The sequence below is a fragment of the Vipera berus genome (assembly GCF_964194415.1).
Source record: "Vipera berus genome assembly, chromosome: 1".
In the NCBI taxonomy this organism is placed as follows: domain Eukaryota; kingdom Metazoa; phylum Chordata; class Lepidosauria; order Squamata; family Viperidae; genus Vipera; species Vipera berus.
The window spans coordinates 281,874,444-281,894,139 of record NC_138202.1 but is presented as its reverse complement, the minus strand read 5'-3'; the positions used below and the strand labels follow the sequence as shown (position 1 = coordinate 281,894,139).

The 19,696-nt window shown below is 38.3% G+C and overlaps 1 protein-coding gene across 1 annotated transcript; it reads left to right on the top strand.

Annotated features, from left to right (window-relative positions):
- Positions 1-2,806: 2,806 nt before the first annotated feature.
- On the top strand, positions 2,807-17,591 carry LOC308659637 (uncharacterized protein C6orf118; the record flags this gene model as incomplete). Its single annotated transcript, XM_081313443.1, has 9 exons — positions 2,807-3,484; positions 4,376-4,498; positions 6,048-6,107; positions 7,832-7,956; positions 9,996-10,054; positions 10,403-10,590; positions 12,260-12,313; positions 14,911-14,966; positions 17,492-17,591. The coding sequence occupies 9 exons, from the start codon at positions 2,807-2,809 to the stop codon at positions 17,589-17,591; spliced, it is 1,443 nt and encodes a 480-aa protein (XP_081169569.1).
- Between the last annotated feature and the right edge of the window lie 2,105 nt (positions 17,592-19,696).

Sequence of the window (19,696 nt, the reverse complement as noted above, 5' to 3'; positions counted from 1 at the left end):
GAATGGACTTTAAAGGTTTCTGACCTGGCAGAGATGGCAAAGATCTCGGCTTATTTGAAAGATCACTCGCAAGAACGTTATATCATGGAATGGAGAAAATGGATTGAGTATATCCAGAACAAATATAGGACTAAAAAGTTTCATGTAGCATTTGAATAAGTCTTCCTTTTCTTTTTCTTTTTTCTCTTTTTTTTCTATATATACTTAATATTAATAGTGTTTGTATTATCCTATATGAGCCAGAGAGTGATAGATTTTAGAGTTTATGGTTGTTAGCATATGGATGTTTATGATCGTTTGTTTTTTTTTATACCTTGTACTTAGCTCTGGGAAGTCGGGGGGGGGAGGGAGAGAGGGGTAGGGAGGGAGGGAGAAGGGAGGGGGAGGGGGGACTGTTAAAGATAAAATGTATGTTAAAACTTTTCAATAAAAAAAAAATTAAATTCATGTTAATTTTTTGTAAGAAGGAAGCTTAAAATGCCTACCGTGAATGGAGAACATTTTCCAAGGATATAATTACTGTATATCTCCTCAAATGGACATTTGAATTTGTATATAATTTTATTGTTATTTGTAATTATTATTTTTATTCATAAAATTTGTCACTGATCTTACCCCAGGGGAACTCTAAAATAATTTTCAACTATACTTGATTCTTTACCACTGCATAATGTGTTCCTACCAGCTCTACTGCTATTACTATTTTTTTAAGATGAGAATGGTCAATTTATGTCCTATTTTGCCCCCAAGAGCTGTCCTCTCCCATTCGATGGTAAAAGGATTTGTTTTTCAACTACACAGTGTTTAAAAATGTTTCATACCTTGACTGCATCTCTGTGTCATTGAAGTGAAATCAAATTTCTTTTTCTGTATAACTGCATGATGAAAGGACAAGAAAATTGAATCACAGGATAACAAACTTGGAAGGGACCTTGGAGGTCCTTTAGTCCAATCCCCCGCTGAAATAGGAACCCTATACCATTTCATACAAATGGTTGCCCCATCTCTTCTTAAAAATCTCCAGTGTTGGAGCACCAGAAGTTCTGGAGGCAAGTCATTCCACTGATTAAGTGTCCTAACGGTCAGGAAATTTTTCCTCAGTTCTAGATTCGTTCCCTCCTTGATTAGTTTCTATCCATTGCTTCTTGTCCTGCTTTCAGGCACTTTGGAGAATAGGTTGACCCCCTCTTCTTTGCGGCAGCCTCTTAGATATTGGAACACTGCTGTCACCTCTAGTCTTTCTTTTCATTAAACTAGACATACTCAATAAGACCTATCTCCTAAGAGATTTGGTCCAGGACTAAAAGTTGAGACATGTGAAATCATACATGTCCAGTCAGAGTATGGGAAAATGGGGTAAGAGAGTAAGGGGGGGAGGTATTTTGTTACTGGGATGGAGCTACACCTCTTTTAGAAGAACCCCTAGTTCTAATACACTTTCACTGGAAGATTATCCATCCCAATTAAAAGAGGGTAGAAAAGTTTAGCTACACACCCTCTGATAAGATTGCCTTGTCACTTTGATCCTACCCACCAAACTCTTGAGACCAAATCTACAGTCTCAAAATGATTTCCATTCTCTGTCCTGAAGGGTGCAAAATGAAAATAAAATATTATGTTTGCTAAGAGTTGCATTTCTTTTGCATCTCTTAAAGTATTATGGACATAAGGAATGGAAGATTATCCATTGTTGAGAATGCCTTCAGATTTATAGCCCTTTTCATATTCTAGGGACAGACTATTTAACCTGTGCTAATTATCTGTAGTGACCTTTCTCACTCTCATACCGGAAACTATAGTAAATGGTTAGGATTTAGCCTGCCTTCAGTCCTAAAGTGTAATCTATTTTCCACAGGGAACATTTTAATAGTTAAATAATTTCCTTAATTTTACCCAAAGCTCCCCTTCAAGGAAAATTAGTTGGAAAAATTGCATGTTAAATTGTTTTAAATTGACTCTGAAAAGCTGATGGATTTACTGTACATCCATCTGCTTTTTGTTCTTCAAATGATCTTTTTGGAGTGAAAAATAATCTTGCTCCATTTTCTTAAGATGCATTTGGGAAGATAGATTTATAGGTTCTCTTAAAAAACAAACCCTAGCTCAATAGTTCTTTTGTAATTGTAATTGGTTGTTCTTTTTTTTTTGAGTCACTGTTGATTCCTGGTGGCTTTCTGGTCAAGTCCATACAGTTTTCTTGGCAAGATTTTAGAAGTGGTTTGCCTTTGCTTCCTTCCAAGGGCTGAGAGAGGGTGATTGGCCCAAAGTCACCCAAGTAGTTTCATGTCTCAGGGGGGACTGGAATGCTAAAGGCTTACACAATTCTCAAAATACAATCATCAAACATAGTTGCACAAATGGTAACAGTGAAAGCAAAATGTGCAACTTTGCTTTAGCCAGAGTTTACTGAAAACCGTTCCCAGAGCCTATGCAAAGTACATTTCGGCACATATGGTTTGTGTTCATAAAATCTGCTTTATTGTTTGCATTTAGCCTTCTTCTCCTTTGCACTATGATGTAAAATGGATTAGTAAGTTTGACAAAGCCCTCCGCTGGCAATGAAATACTGCTTGGGAAATAAAAGTTAGCATTTTGCAGCCCAGGGAAGAGGCTACATCTGTTTATCCTCATGTGCAGATTGCCCTACAGAGACAAATAGTTATCCAATAGTTAGCCTTGATAGGTAAAGAGGGTGCCTCACATTTCAGTCAAATAGTCTAGGGGAAAATGAAAGATGTTGAGATGTGTTTTTCCTTTTGGGGCTTGCTGATGATTTTCTTTGTGCCTGCAGGGACTAACATTTCATATGGCGGAAAGGAAGCCAAAATCCCAACTGGCAGAGCTTTTAGATGAAGTGGAAAAGGCTCACAAATCTGAGATCCGTCTCTATGTGTCAGGCCATCTAAACCACAATAAACTCTTCAAGCCCCCTAAATCTACAAAACACAACTATTGGGAGAGTGCCAAAAGAACCGCCTTACGGTCTGCCAAGAAGGATGCCCTTGAGGGATCCCATGAAATGCTGGAAAAGGTCAGCAGCAGCAAGGATGTTCCTCCAGTGCCCATCCGTGCCAAATCTGCTTCCCCATTGGGCTATCCATCCCCAGTCCAGCTGGCCAGCTTTAGAACACCAGTAAGCGTGTCACTCGGTACCGCTGCTTTCAAGCCACAAAAGAAGGAGGCTCCTGAGAAACCAGAAGACGAAGCCGGCGCCTTTCAAAAGCAGCTTATACGAGAAGAGCTGGACATTCCAGAAATGAGATTGTTGAAATACAGACAACTCAAGAACAGCAGGCTTTGCGTCAGAAAGCAGTTTAAAGACGAATACCGGTTCTTAAATTCCTATTTGGCTGGTGTGACTAAAAAGGACCAATATAACAAGTTCATGCAAGTTCAGAAGGAGTACATTGCCAAGCAGGATTTGCTGGAGAATGATTTCATTGGGAGCAAGTCAACAGAGCGCCATGAAAAAAAGTTGGCCCAGGTAAGTCAATGGGTCCAACGGAATGATAATGACTGTGCACTGATATGTGAAAAGTCACAGATAAACTACATTTTATACCTGGGGTTTAATTCTTTGTTGGTTCAGTCCAGATGCATGAACTGTAACTTTCAGCGTCAGTAGTGATGACGGCTCAAAATCATTCTTACTGGTCTTCAGTGTTTTCTGTTAAAGATTTTAGAAATGGAGTCATATTAAAGACAAATTATATCTATGTTCAAACATAGATGCTAATTGTTCCTTCTTTGTGTGTGTGTGTGTTTAATTACTAAAAAGGGATCAAAACAAGCACGCATCCTTACTGGCCTTAAATGATCCTCCCATCCTTGCACTTGGTAGGTATGTTGCCAGGAGTTTTCAGAACCTGGAAATCAAACCAGTGTCCTATGTGTGCCACAATTTACAACGTGCATATAGGCAAAGGCTCTTGTAATCTACAGCTTTGAGCTTCCAGGAAGGGTAAGAAAAGTTAGAAAGTTCAAATCCAGGTCGGATCCATCCCAAAGACTCCCTATCAATTAAAAAAAAAATAGAAAATTGGAATGTTGTGGGATTTCCCAAGACAGTTTCTATGAGGTCAAATAGATATATCTTAATACCATTTGGGGCAGCACCCAGAAAGTCACCCAGTTTCTAGACTGTGCAGTCAAACAAAAAAAATTGCACCACAATCTGAAGGCAAAGACAAACTGTTCTGAACTGTTGCCAAGGAAACATTGTGGATGTATCTGGGAAGTCGTGAGGAGTGAAATTGCCTCCGAAGAAGAAATTTTATATATATTGATCATAATTATTTTTTTACTTGCTTCATAGACTGCACGTAGAAATCAAGCAAGGTAACTAAAGTAACCTTGTAAATTGGTTGTCTTTCAGGCACTCCAGAATATCTGTGACTGCAGAGGTCCACATTTCTACCGATTACAGGCTATTGGTCAAGTGTTTGAAGATATCTGTAATAGTTCCTTGATATTTGGTGACATATTGAAGGAAGTGAAAGTAAGTGTTTGTGCCTAGTATTTAAAGTGTGTTAGGTAACTCAGCCAACTCAATGCAAAGATTAATAAAAGGTTATGTTCTATAAAATAATATTCTATAAATGTTCTATAAAAGGCCTAACTGGATCTAGTGCAGGCATGTCAAACTCGCGACGTCACGTGATATCGCGCGACGTATTGCGACTTTCCCCCCATTGCCGGCAATGGGATGGGTGCAGTTTTGGCATGATGTATCTGGCTCATGGGCCGGCAGTTTGACATGCCTAGTCTAGTGGTTAAGGCACCAGGTGAGAAACCAGGAGACTGTGAGTTCTGGTCTTGCCATAGGCATGAAAGCCAATTGTGTAACTTTGGGCCTGTCAATCTTTCTCAGCCCAACTCACCTAACAAAATTGTGGATAAAAGAGGAGAAAGAGTATTAGGTATGTTCTCTGTTTTGTTTATACAAATGATAAAGGCAGGAAGAGACAGAGATAGAAACAGAGATAGAGATATGAGAGAGATGATAGAGAGAGAGATAATAGAGACCGAGAAGAGGAGAGGAGAGGAGAGGAGAGGAGAGGAGAGGAGAGGAGAGGAGAGGAGAGGAGAGGAGAGGAGAGGAGAGGAGAGGAGAATATATAGACAGAAAGTCCTGCAATGGCAGGAGTGAAATTAGATGCCCTTCAATGTGAAGAAAAGGAGAAAGGAGAAAGTCTTCATAGTTTCTTGATATGTTAAGGATCTTGGAATTAACTTCAATGCATTAAACAGATGGTGGAAGAGAGGTGAATGTATGTATTTCTGTTGTGTAGCCAGTTCTTTGCAGGCAATACGTGAGATGGAAGGTTCCGAATAGTAATATGCTTTAGTGAAGTCAAGCAGAACAGAACTGAAACAGTGGCTGCTGAGCAGCTATTTATATGGTTGGCCACTAGGCGGCGACCAATAGATTTGAAGGAAGCCATTCCCACCCCAAATCTACCAATGATAGCCCTGGAGACAAGAAGTCTGGCTTAGTCAGTAACCATTACACATACACACCATTGAGCAACCATTAAACAGCATTTAAACAGACTCGTGAATCAGTACAAGCAAAAAACTCCAATACATTACAATTGCCATCATAGATATTTTGAAATTCTATTGGAATGTAATTTGTTCATACAGATTTTGGCATGTTATTGCAGTTTGAAAGGAACCTGTGACTATGCTTAAATGCTTCATGCTTAAATAGTACCATAATTTCAACAGTTTCTGACAAATCATTTTGCTTGATAATACACAAATTACCACAAAAATGAAGCAAAAATCCTGTAAATACTTAAAGGAGCTTATTCAGTAGCAGTTATTTCTGAAAAACATGCATAAAACTCCAACCAATTATTTTATTATCAGTTAATATAAAGGCAGAAATGTACAATATTTAAGTAATTCAGTGGGCAAATTTATTTTAGAATTGTGATAATTTAATCACGATTTGATTTTAGTGTGTCTTGCACTAAACTTGGATATTGTTTATTTGTCTGGCAAACTCTTTCCTACTGATCTTTTTTGGCTGTTTCCCACAGAATGAATATGAGCTTTACATGGTGATCCTGCTAGATTCTTTGCCTGCAACGCAATACAGAGTAATACTATTTTCTTTTGATGTAAATGAATGCTTACTGCTGGAACTATTTTGTTGTAAAAGGATTAGTTTTTATTTTTTCATGCTGGTATGTAATGGATTACTTATTGTCATAAATCATGTTCTAGGTGTCCCTGGCTTCAGAGACCATATCACCCAAGTATTTCTTATTTGATTTTCATCTTTAATCTGGGATTTCTTTCTGTATCTAATAGATTCTGCTTACTAGTACATTTGCCTTACAGCAGGGGTGTCAAACTCAATTTCATTAAGGGCCGTATCAGCATTGTGGTTGCCCTCAAGGGGCCGGGTGGGTATGGCCAGGGTGGGCGTGGCCTATTGGGTGGGCGTGGCTAGAGTGCTGGGTGGGCATGGCCAGCTCTACATCATTCGCATCAAGGGTGCCTATGGGGACCTGGGCAGGAGTGGGACAGATCTGAGGGTCTCTGGCAGAAGGAGGGTCTCTGGGCCAAGGCAGTGGGGGCCGTTCCCTCACTGTTTTCAGGATGGCTTTGCGGGCCACATGAAGCCACTTCGCGGGCCGGATCTGGCCCCCAGGCCTTGTGTTTGACATGCCTGCCTTACAGTGTCCAACTGAAGGGGCTGAACAGTTTGCATAAATTTAGGCTATTATTAGTGAGGAAATCATATTTTGGAACTGCTCTCTTTAGAATGACATGCAGAAGGACATCTTCATGCAAATATAACACAACAGGCTAATTGTTGGACTTCTTCCTGGAAATTTACTAAGTGGAGAATCACTGAAAACATTCCTCCAAGAGCAGTCCTTTCATCTGCTTCATCTTTCAATTTAGTCTACATCTTGCCGTGTTGTATTTCAAGATGTTCTACATTTGTAACTAGTCTTGAAAAACGTGCAGCAACTTTTTTTTCATTCTCCTCCCTCTCTCTCTCTCTCTCTCTCTCTCTCTCTCTCTCTCTCTCTCTCTCTCTCTCTCTCTCTCCACACACGTGCATGCACACACAGACACAGCACAGCTAATGTATTTGTCACCATAAATAATCACTGGTATTAAACTAACTTTCTTCCAGGCTCTTGTATACCTTGTACAACTTCTGTTAAAAGCCCTCTCAATGCTTCTTAGTTCAGACTTGATACTCCTTTCAAATCATCACACATCATTGCAGACATTATGTTTTCCAGTGGTGCTCATTCATTTAGTAGTGAAGTATATTCAGCGCTCAAATGATGTACAACAAACGAGAACTTATTCTATGTGAAAATATAATATAAAAATATTATTGTTTTCCATGACAAATGATCAGAACTTTGTCTGAGTGTTAGGGGAAGTGTGATAACTGGCATATCATAGAATATGTTTTTGTTATGTTTTTGCATGGTAGCTTTATAGAAGCACTGTGCCTAATACTATTGATTTACATTCTTCCATCAAAATGAAAAAAAAGTTGTACTACAGTGTTGGGGAAGGAGTAATCATGATGTCTTGAATGGCAAATCCCAGGAGTCTTCCTTATTGACTTTACAGGCTGTAACTAAGGACTGGACATCAACATTATCTATAGGGTTAATCTATAGATTCCCCAGCTTGCTTGTAAACTAAATCTTAATTCTTGGTAGGAAAGACAGATTTGCAAGATGTCCAATTAAGAAAAAAAATGCATAAATTGGCTTTGCTGCAGATATTACCTTTCTTTATGATTTAAATGTTTCACTTAGTTTCATTTTTTTGGGTAACAAAATAGACTTTGCAAGAGCAAGTCAAAGGCATGAAGAAAAGAATGGTGATGACTCATGAAATAGAAGAGAGCAGACAGACAATACAGGACCTTGTGCAGAAATGCAAATTGGCTTTAGCAAGAAATGAAGAGTGAGTTGTGTCAATGTGCAATATTTATATGACATCTGGAAAATGAGCAGCCAGATATTTGAAAGATCTTCACATATTTCACAATATTATTCTTATAGCCAGTTATGAAATGCATGAGATACTTTTGCTTCTTAAACTACAGTATATCAAATTCAGTGGGATTTAAATAGCCCATCAGCAGATTTATAATTTGCAGTAGGAGCCCTAGTTGCACAGTGGTTAGAATGCAGTATGGCATTCTAACTCTGCCCACAGCCTGGAGTTCAATGCTGACTCAGCCTTCCATTCTTCCAGGGTCAGTAGGATGAGGTCGGTAAATGAGGATCCAGACGGTTGGGAGAAATATGTTGACATGTGTAAACTGCTCAGACAGTATTGTAAAGCACAATGGAAAGGTACATTGACATTGATAAAAAGTGAACACAAACTACAAATAACACAAGAAAAAGGAAAATAGAATATGTAGAAAAAAAGGAGAAAAAGAAAACACATAAGAATATAATAAAGAAAAAGAAAAGAAGTATATAAAGAAATAACTTCTCCCTTTCTTGCAACAAGTAAACGGTATTAGTAACTTATAACCTTTAAAAAAATACTACAAATTATCTCTTCTTCCCATATCCTATCTCTTATCTAAACAAATCCTTAAAGCTTCATTGTTCAGCTTTGGTCAGCTAAAGTCTATTAAGGATTAGAAGAGATAACAATATATTTATTTTACCCTTAATCAGATAGACCAATTTTATATTCCTTCCTTTTATTTTATCAATCTTGATCTTTAGGTCCTTTCAAATAATGCCCTAGAACAGGGGTCCCCAACCCCGATCTGTGAAGTAGTACCAGGCTGTGGCATGCTGGCAACTGGTCCACACAAACAGGCAAAGCCCCATACGTGGGATGCAGGCAGCACACAAAACCATGCACCCTCCGGTCCACAGAAAAACCTTTCTCCACAGAACCAGTCCCTGGTGCCCAAAAGGTTGGGGACCTGTGCCCTAGAACTTGATTTCTTTTCATTTTTTTCCTTTGTCCCTTCTTACAAAATTAATCAGAGCTTTAATAGGCTTCTTTTGTAAACCTAATACTGGACAATTATCCAGGCCACACTCTTGGTTTGTTATTTGTATATCACTTTTAATTATTGAGTTGTCAACTGGTCTCTTTTGTATGTCTGGTGCAGCATCTTTTCCCACATCATTCATTTCCCAAGATCCAGTTTGGATTCTTTATATTAAAAAACAACCTCCCAACAAAAAAGATCTGCTCTTCATTCAGAACCTGTTATCACCTCATTTAGTCTTTTATATTAAACAAGCCATGCTTTTAGATTCCCTTGCCATATGTATATTTGAACCAACTTATGCTTAAAGTGCATACTTGAAACAGAACTTTTTGTAAGCAGATAATCACCATTTGTATCTGTTTTTTTGAAGATATGGACTGTATGCCCTCCCTCCCTCCCTCCCTCCCTCCCTCCCTCCCTCCCTCCCTCCCTTCCTTCCTTCCTTCCTTCCTTCCTTCCTTCCTTCCTTCCTTGCAAATTATACCTTGCATACCACATTTTCCACACAGCCAAGGGCATCATGACATAAACATGTGCTTCCCAGCATGCTGCCATGGATGCTAATCTATCCATGAGTCCATCGTTTCTTGTCTATAAGGCTTCCTGATGTACTCGGCATTTTAAAATATATATTATCTGAATTCTTTTAAAATTTGGTGTGTGGCTGCTACATTTCTATGTATTTATTTTCCTAAGAATGCCTCTGGACCCAATCTATGGATTGAGGACATATCACAGGGACATGTACTTCAAGCCTACTTCTTTGTTTAGAAGGACACCCTTTTTCCCACAAAAAAAAAAAAAAACCAAGGAAAGAGTAACTGCATGCAAAACAGAGCCAATTATTGCATTGTTAGCAAATTTAGTAATGGTATTTCCTACAGTCAGCTCTTGCCTTCTTCACTGGGTGGGAAAAACCATGCAACTTGCTTGGACTTAATAAGAGGTTTCTCTCTCCTCCCCCCCCCTATTTTAGACTTAGAAATAAATTGGAAATTGAACTGTGGGTGAACCAGACTGGCAGAACAGCAATAAGTAAGTAATAAGATTGCATGGAATGAGAATCTGCTGATATGTATGTATGTATGTATGTATGTATGTATGTATGTATGTATGTATGTATAAATGTGTATATGCACATGTACATGTATATGTATATATATATTGTATGCCTTGTAGACCTAACAGGAGAATAGTCAAGTGAGAGACTTGTCTTGTTCTCCCCCAGAGGTACATCACATTGATTGCCCTTGCAAAAAGGTCCTTTCATGTCTGGCTGAGGAATTCTAGGAGTTGAAGATCATAAGTCATAAAAGACCCCTGATGTAATGTCTCAAGAGAAACCCTTTAGTCAAAGTTCTTGTCCTCTCTTTGCACTTGCAGAAAAGGAAAAGGATGACAAAGCAAGGGAAAAAGAAAGTTCTGTAGCCAGTGCTGAGCTGCTGACATCTCTGAGGTGCCAAATCATTATGAAATGGGAGGAAATTCAAGCAATTGAGAAAGAAATTAAAAACACGATGACTTTCAGTGGCATTATTAATGCTAAACAAAAGACTGTGAAAGAATTGGAGGTAAGGTATGATGTTTAAGTTTGGTGATTAGAAATAAGATGCTTCAGGGCTTTGAAACTACCTTTCACTGATAAAAGAGATTATTTGTAGCTCAGGGTTGAAATGACGATCCTTGGTGCTCTCTATGTAACCTAGTTTGGGTTAATGGAATGTCTGCAAGAAAACAGCCAGGCTGAGAGAGCACCTAGGACCCAGTGGTGGGATTCAAATATGTGAACAACCAGTTCCCTGTGTGGATGCTGCTTCCGGAAGTCCATTCTGGGCCTGGGCAACAAAAAAATAGCTACTGGTTCTCCTGAAGTGGTGCGAACTGGCTGAATCCAACTACTGTTGGACCCCTCATGTCATAGTCTCTTTTAGATCTAACAATAAGCCACAATTTTTGCTTACAAGAAAAGCCTGCCCACCATTCCTTATAGGTGTGGTGTGATGATTAGGTATGGTTCCGTTCTTAACTAGCCACAGCTCAGTCTTAGAAATAATTAATTATAATTTAATAATTGAAAATCTGAACTCTTCCAGGAATTGGAATTTAATTATAATGAATAGCATTCAATAGATTTTAGCTTATTGCTTTAGTATTTACATTTAAATTGAAAAATTAGTTTTGGATTTACAAATTATTGTATTGTTTTATATTTTTATTGTAAGACCAGCCAACTTTGGGGGATGCTTTGATTTCCTGCATTGAGTAAGAGTTTGGATTTGGTGGCCTAAATATAACTCTGTGATATTAAGATCCCCTTGTGGATATATTGGAGAGTATAGGTGTGTACATGACTGTAAGAGGAGAGCATTATTTATATTATCATCTTTTCATAATGCCTTTTCTCCTGTAGATCAATACAAAATCCATAAAGTCTCCTTCAGATGAGGTTAGGTACATCCCTGTTAATGTTCTGTAAGTCCCCCAAGAACAGGCTAGGTCAGGGGTAGGCAACCTCGGCTTTTTTATGACTCACGGACGTCAACTCCCAGAATTCCTGAGTCAGCATAGCTGACTCAGGAATTCTGGGAGTTGACGTCCGTGAGTCATAAAAGAGCCGAGGTTGCCTACCCCTGGGCTAGGTCATCTGGCCTGGGGATCCCAGGGGATTGGAGATAATTTAAGATGGCTCCACTATTGTGGTTAATATTTTGTCCCTTATGGTCTTTATATTTTAATAATGACTTTTAAATTTAAATTATTAAATTTTTAATAATGATTTTTTATGCACAGGTTATTTTATTTGTTGTATGCTATCCAGAGTCACCTATCATGAGATGGGCAGGTATTTCAATGTGATAAACAAGGACTTCTCTCACCTGGAAATGACATTTTAGATATAGCTAAGCAAAAAGTCCAAAAGTGATTGTTGTAAACAAGCATCTAGATTAGGGAACTGTGGGTAACTTTACAAAATCTCTGACTCCTTGGAAAAAAGACTCAGATGACTTTTTTTTTCTTTTTAAGTACAAGCTGGTTTTGAGCATCAGGTGGAACTAGAAAAATACATTTCTGGTGCCTTAACCACTACACTAAAGTGCTCCCTTATTGAAGATAACAGCACTGTTATTTTTATTCTTAGACTCCAAAATAATATTAAACTATATTTGATAAAAGACTGGTAATTATTTGCTGATGAAAAGATATAGTGAGATAATTTAGAAATCCTGTGTCCTTTTGCAGGGAGAAGCAAGCAAACTCGAAGCTTCAAACAAGTTTCTAACTATACAAATAAGGGTAAGTTTACAGACTTGTAAACAAGCATGACCTATTGGGGCCTGATTTATAGATGGACATGAGAAGATCTTTCCAGAGTGTAACAATCTGCTGTGGTTCCAAGGAAACAGTATGCAAAGATGATGGCACCAGAGTAATGGGATAGTGGAAGTATGGTATGAAGCTGCCTATCTGAATTGGTCATCCTTATAGACTACTCTAAGTTCATTCAGAGCAAGTGCTGACTCCGGTCCATTTTGGGGATTGTTAGATTCCAGCTTTAGGTTACAGGAATTCACTGGAGATGGCAATTATGTTTGGAAGAGTTCACAGTAAAGGAAATCGGTCTGTCAAAGAACATGGTGGCTGGACACTGTCAAGTCTGACACCAGCCAGAGCATAGAAAAGCTGCAAGAAGAAGGGCAAGATTGGAAGATGTGGAGAAACCTGGCCCTTTAGAATCGCCAAGAGTTGGACATGACTGAATGTCATCATCAGATTCCAGCTGTCTGGTGGCTTTCTTGAAAATGAGAAGCATAGCAGCAGCATTCCTTATATTTTGGAGGTTCATGGATAAGGTTACCAGGTGCTGGGTGACAGGAGGACATGTCCTCATGTCCTTCATCCAGCAGGCATAAATATCTGGATTTTTTTTTGCATTTCTCAAGCTATTTCTTCTTGAACAACATATCTTCCTGGTGCAGGGCTTCTTAGCAAGTGCTAACTGCAAGTTAACAACCTGTGCTCTGTTACCTTAATTAGTTGATTAGTACTTTCCTGCAGGCTTGTGCTGCTACCTGAAACTGACAAGAACTTAATCAGTTACATGCTGAAGGCCTTTCTAACTGGCTCTAGCACCTACCTGAGTGAAAAACCAATCTTTCTAATGTTGGAAAAAGCAGTTTTACATATACATGAAGCTTAAATACTTTATTCCCCCCATATTTTTCACTCTTATTTTGTTGTAGATGTCAAGAAAGCTAAACAGTTGTCATATCTCCCTTTTGCCCATTTGTCCTCCTTTCTAGTTGTCAATGTCCTTCTTTGCTTGCTTAGATATCTGGTAACCCTGTTTATGGATGCTCACAACAATATCAGTCTTTGAATCCATACACCTTCTTTGCTACTCACTTCTTTTAGGAAATATGGAGCCCACTTTGAACATGCCTAGATTCCAGAAGAGTGTGAGACAGGTTCAAAACTGGTTTGATGAGATGAGGGGGCAGGGAGGGGGAAGGAATTAGAGTTGGAGACAAGTCCAAATAAATTGTTCCCAAACTTCTTTGTACATTACTAAACTTGCTTTGACATGGTGGAAATAAATTGAAATCCAGTGAAGCAAAAAGAGTGGTTCAGTCCACTCTTAATTTTTTTATTTCTATCTGCCTTTATTGTTTTTACAAATAATTCAAGGCAGTGAACATATCCAACAGACCTTCCTGCTCCTATTTACCTTACAACAACAACAAAAACCCTGTGAGATAAGTTGGAAAGATAAGGAGTGGCCCAAAGTCACCCATCTGGCTTCATGGCTAAGGCAGGACTAGAACTCACAGTCGACCACTTTCTAGACTGGTGCCTTAACCACAAAACCAAACTGGATTTCTCTTTCTTAATACTCTGAGAATAAATACTGACTGTCACCAACACTTATTTATTTTTTACATTACTAAACCACCCATCTACCTCAAAGAAGGACTCTGGGTACTGTATAATAAAACATCAACATATAAAAAGAGTATATAAAAATTAAAATGTTAGAATTAAAATTTGAAATTAATTTTTTAAGAAAGAGGTAAGAATATGTGTTTTCTGCCTTCTAGGTTATTATCATAGGCATCCCTAAACTTTGAGTATTAGTGTATAGTCCTTTATGGGTCTTGGGTATGTTTCTTATATTTCTTACTTCGTAACTGGGATTTCTATCTTTTCCATTACTCTCTACTTCATTTTGTTTTTTTTTAAATTTCTTCTTTCTCTTTGCTCCCTACTTCTTTATATGATTGGTTAATCTAATGGTTTTTGCTTGGAATTAGGTTCTAAAGGTCATGAAGATTGGCCCCCCTCCTCCCTCAATTTTAGTTTAAAGCCCTTTTGATAAGACGAGCCAATCATTTTCCAAATATATTCTTCCCAGTTCTTGTGATGTGCATCCCATCCCTTGCAAGTAGCCCTTCATGTAGGTAATACAGACCATGGTCTAGAAAGCTGAAGTTCTGTTGATGATACCAGTTTTTAAGCCAGTGGTTCGTTTCTAAAATCCTTTGCTCCCTCATTGGATGTTGGCCTATTGTTGGAAGTATAGCTGAAAACACCACTTGTGCTCTTAATTCTTTAACTTTCTTCCATAGCTGTTCAGAATCTCTTGTTATTGTTTTCAGAATCATTGTTGCATCATTGGTTCCTCATGTGTAGGAGAAGAAGTCTGCTTTATGCTACCTGCCTGCTATGCACTAACAGCACAATGACTGTTGCAAGGAGGCTGAAAGAGTCTGAAGGGCACTAAGAATCACACCGTTAGGCATGACGAAAGACTCCTCAGATAGTAAATATGTTGTGTTTTATAGCTTTGTAATTCAGAATGTAATAATCCGATCTTGAATTGTTTTGTGTGATAGGATGCTGAGTATACTATCAAAGGAGCACTAAGAAGGCAGAATGAAGCAAACCAGGGGTAAGTCTGAAGGTTTTAATGGAAACTAAATAGGGCTTAAATTGTATTGAGTTTGTTGGCCATCCTTGGCATCTACCGCTATTTCCATGTAATGTAGTACAAACAGTAGAAAACAGTCCTGCGCATATCATGAGGACATTTTCTTTATCTCTGCTTAAACAAGAACCTATGTCCATCAGAAATGGAACAAAGGACTTTCCGTATGAAAATGCTTCCAAAATATTTTTTAAAATTATTTTTACACACACACACACACACACACACACCTACCACAGGTTATTTTTCACAATATATTTTATGCAGGGCTGTGTAATGATGTCACCACTTAGTGCTATGAAAACTAAACTCGATTATGAAAAATCATGCATACTAATATCTTTTTGAAAGTTTTTATATAGTGTTAATATCTCCACACTTATGAGTTGTTCAACAGTAGTTCTGTGTCAGTTTTTGATAAACGACGTGAAGCTCTGATGGTGAGTGATCATACATCAACAATAGTGCTTTGAACATGAACTAATTCCCATTGGTAATTACTAATTAATATATGAATAATTATTAATGACAAATTCCCATTAGTAGTTATTATTGCTCAGTCAATGGAAGGATTTTTCCAGGGTGAAGAAAAACACCTGCTACTGTCCATTGTGCCATGAAAAGAGACATACATATTATAAAAGCAAGACGAAGCTTAAGAGGATAGAGTCAGCTTGCATTCCTGCAAGAAGAATGAAAATAATTACAACAGGAGTGGTAAAACCCCCCAAACCAAGCCACTTTGTTTGTTAAAGATATGCAATGTTATTTTAAAACTTCAGAAATATCAGTGTCCAAAAATTATTAAAACTAATAATCAAGTCATTTAGTTAGAAATAATGGAACACCAATTTAGTCTTGTAGAACCTGCTAATAATTAAAAGTAATTAGCCCTGAGAAAATTTAAAAAAGTTGTCCTTATTAAAGTTTTCAAAAAATGCACTAAACTCCTAAGATACAGTATTCTATTATTCAAGATTATTTCAAATGGTGAGTGTGAAATCGGCATAAAAATGAAATACAGTCAAATACAATAATGAAATATTATAATATTTTAAACAGCAAAGTCCATGTGGGGAAAAGCAAATGAAAGAGAATGAATGTAGTCACAATGACACAAACATTTTTTTCTATATTTTTCCCATTCGTTGATTCCCTCTCCCCAATTTGCACTCTGACAATCGTAATTTTTCCAGTCTTAAGACCACCAGGCTTAAATTGGATTTAAGAAGAATTAGTGATTGCTAAGGAAAGGGCCAAAGCTTCTACAGAATCAATGTACACAGGCTGGAATATTAATCTTACTAAAAACCTGTAACTTCCCTCGATCATATATAAAAAGCAGATGCAGGAAGATGTCTACTGAGAAATAAAGGTCTTTGTGGCCTTCTCCACAGGAATCTGCAGTAAATAAAAATACTGGCAAACCATTGAAACAAGTATTGTTCATTATTTCTCTAATAGGGAATCTTCTTTAGAACATCTGTCATGACTTAATGTTAAATCATTTTGAAGAGAAAAAATGGTGGGTGGTATTTTTCAGGTATATGGATATAAAGAAAGGGGAATAATGGAATGGCTAACTATGCCAGACCGATTTTCTCCTGATGTAGCCACATTGTTTGGAATGATAACACAGGCAATATAACACATCAGATTGTTGTTGTTAGCTGCGACCCATCGTGTCCCCATGTCCGACCCATCGTGACCCCATGGACAACATTCCTCCAGGCCTTCCTGTCCTCCACCGTCTTCTGGAGTCCATTTAAGCTCAGACCTACTGCTTCAGTGACTCCATCCAGCCACCTCCTTCTCTGTCGTCCTCTTCTCTTGCCCTCAACCTTTCCCAGCATTAGGCTCTTCTCCAGTGATTCCTTCCTTCTCATTAGGTGGCCAAAGTATTTGAGTTTTAGCTTCAGGATCTGGCCTTCTAAAGAGCAGTCAGGGTTGATCTCCTCTAAGACTGACTGGTTTGATTTCCTTGCAGTCCAAGGGACTCCTAGGAGTCTTCTCCAGCACCACAGTTCAAAGGCCTCAATTCTTTGGTGCTCAGCCTTTCTTATGGTCCAACTTTCACAGCCATACATTGCAACTGGGAAGACCATAGCCTTGACTATACGCACTTTTGTTGGCAGGGTGATGTCTCTGCTTTTTAGTGTGCTGTCTAGATTTGCCATTGCTTTCCTCCCCAGGAGCAAGGGTCTTTTAATTTCTTGGTTGCAGTCCCCATCTGCGGTGATCTTGGAGCCCAGGAAAATAAAATCTGTCACTACCTCCATACTTCCAAAAATAAAGTTTAGTTATAAGTATGCCTTTCCAGTGGTGGGATTCAGATATGTGAACAACCAGTTCTCTGTGTGGATGCCGCTTCCAGAAGTCCATTCTGGGCCTGGACAACAAAAAATTAGCTACCGGTTCTGCCGAACTGGTGCGAATAGGCTGAATCTCACGAGTGTGCCTTTTCCTTACTGTATTGTTCTTCTTTGTAGGCATTTGTGGCAGTTAGTGAAGGACTTCTTGCAACCTGTTGGAGAAGACATCCTTGAAACCTCGTTTGGGTTATTTTCTCAGACATCCTTTCATCTTTGATTCAAGCTATAGGACACAAATGCTCCTATGGAAAAATGGATCGCATGAGAATTGCATTAAACCATGCTATTTGCATAAAAACAAACAGCAAGTAGGAAGATGGCCAGCAGATTGACATTTGAGATCTCTACCTACCAAGAAGGCACTAAATGAAGAAGGCTGCTGTAGAATGTCCGTTGCATTCTGCCTTAGTAATACAGTGATTGCTAGTTATGGTTGTGACTGAGATTCTACCACCGTTTTTAGTTTATTAATTGCTCATTTATGTTCTCCATTATGATAAATACTTGAAAAGCAAAAAATATTTCTCTTTAAGAAGTAAAATGACTGACAGACCAGAATTATGAACTTTATAGAGACCTTTCAACATTTTTCAGTGGAGGCAATAAGAAAGAAAATGCATTATTCGGTGTTAAAAATTCCTCCTCCTCTTCCTCCACTATCCTTATTGCTTTCACCTGTCTGTTGCCTGTGTAATTGATGTCTCATAATGTAGTATATATTCTTGCAGCATATGTTTTGAATTATCTATTCAATTGCATTTGTGTGGGTTAATGTTCGTTCGATTTATTATGAGCAATCTTTATTTATGGAAATACATATACAATATATGATTAGAATTCACATATAATTATATACTATGCACTTAAACTTTCAACAGGTGCGGAGAACCATTGATTAATGCTAGTGGTATTATTGGGAAAAGAATGTTGTCAGGAAAACAAAGTTCCTTAGTTCAGTGGTAGGCCCTACAGCCGCTCATATGTTCCATCTTGCTTTTGCAATCCTTAAGAGGCTCTCCACTTTCCCAGAATGAGCATGGCTAAAACTGTAGTGATTTGAGGAGGTTAAGGGTTTCAGTCTGTTCCCAAAAGAGCTTTCAATTCTGCCTGCTTTTCCCATGGAGGAGTAAAAGCCTATTAAATCTACCCAGACTCCTTCACCAAAAGATGAAAAATTGGGCTCTGCTTATTTCAATTATGTTCTGATGGCACCAGCCATAGCGGGCCTTGAAGGCTATATAACTTCTTGCTTAAAAAAATGTCCCTCTTACTAAAGGAAATTCCCCAGTGTTGGTTCACTTCAAAAGTAACTTCTGTCCTTCAGAACCATTTGCTTCAATTTAATTTGAGTTAGTAACTCCAAAGATTGCAGCATCAAGGAGTTATATGTGTCCACGTGTAACCCTAATAAAAAAACTAATGGCATGAAATATGGGGAAGCCGATAACAAATTACTAAATTTGATCTCTTGCATTTTTAGCGCTGTCTTTTTGTTTCTAGGTGTTTGTTTTTGTTTTTGTTTTGCTTGTAGGGCTGTCCTTTCAGTAAGGTTGAAGTTTACTCAGTGACAACTCTTTGATATATGGACAATAAAAAGATAAAGGTTAATTTTCCGCGTTACAATCTAGTTATAAATTATTGTACTGAATATGCAGATTATAACTCTGATATTTTTTATTTTATTTATTTATTTTAATTCCATTTATATCCCGCCCTTCTCCGAAGACTCAGGGCGGCTTACAAGCTTAGACATATGACATATGACATATGACATATCCCTCTTCACCCAAGTGCCAATCAAAGAAGCCTTGACAGCTATCCTAAATAAATACAACCCCCAAAAACACATCCTAGATCTGACCAACCACTGCCTATCAAACACATACTTCATCTACAATGGACAAAGACACAAACAAATGGAAGGAGCACCCATGGGTTCACCCCTTTCACCTGTCATCGCAAACCTCTACATGGAACACTTTGAAACCCTCGCTCTAGAAAAATCCAACCACAAACCCAAACTCTGGCTCAGATACGTAGATGACACCTTCGTAATCTGGCCACACGGCAAAGAAAAACTGGATTACTTCCTCACACACCTCAATAGCCTACACCCCAAAATACAATTCACCATGTAAACAGAAGCTAACAATCAACTTCCCTTCCTTGATGTCTTAGTCTACAAGAAATCCAACGGCTCCCTAGGACACACTATCTACCATAAAAAAACACACACAAACCGCTATCTGAACACACTCTCACACCACCACCCAGCACAGATCAACTCCGTAGCCAAGACACTCATCTCCAGAACAAAACACC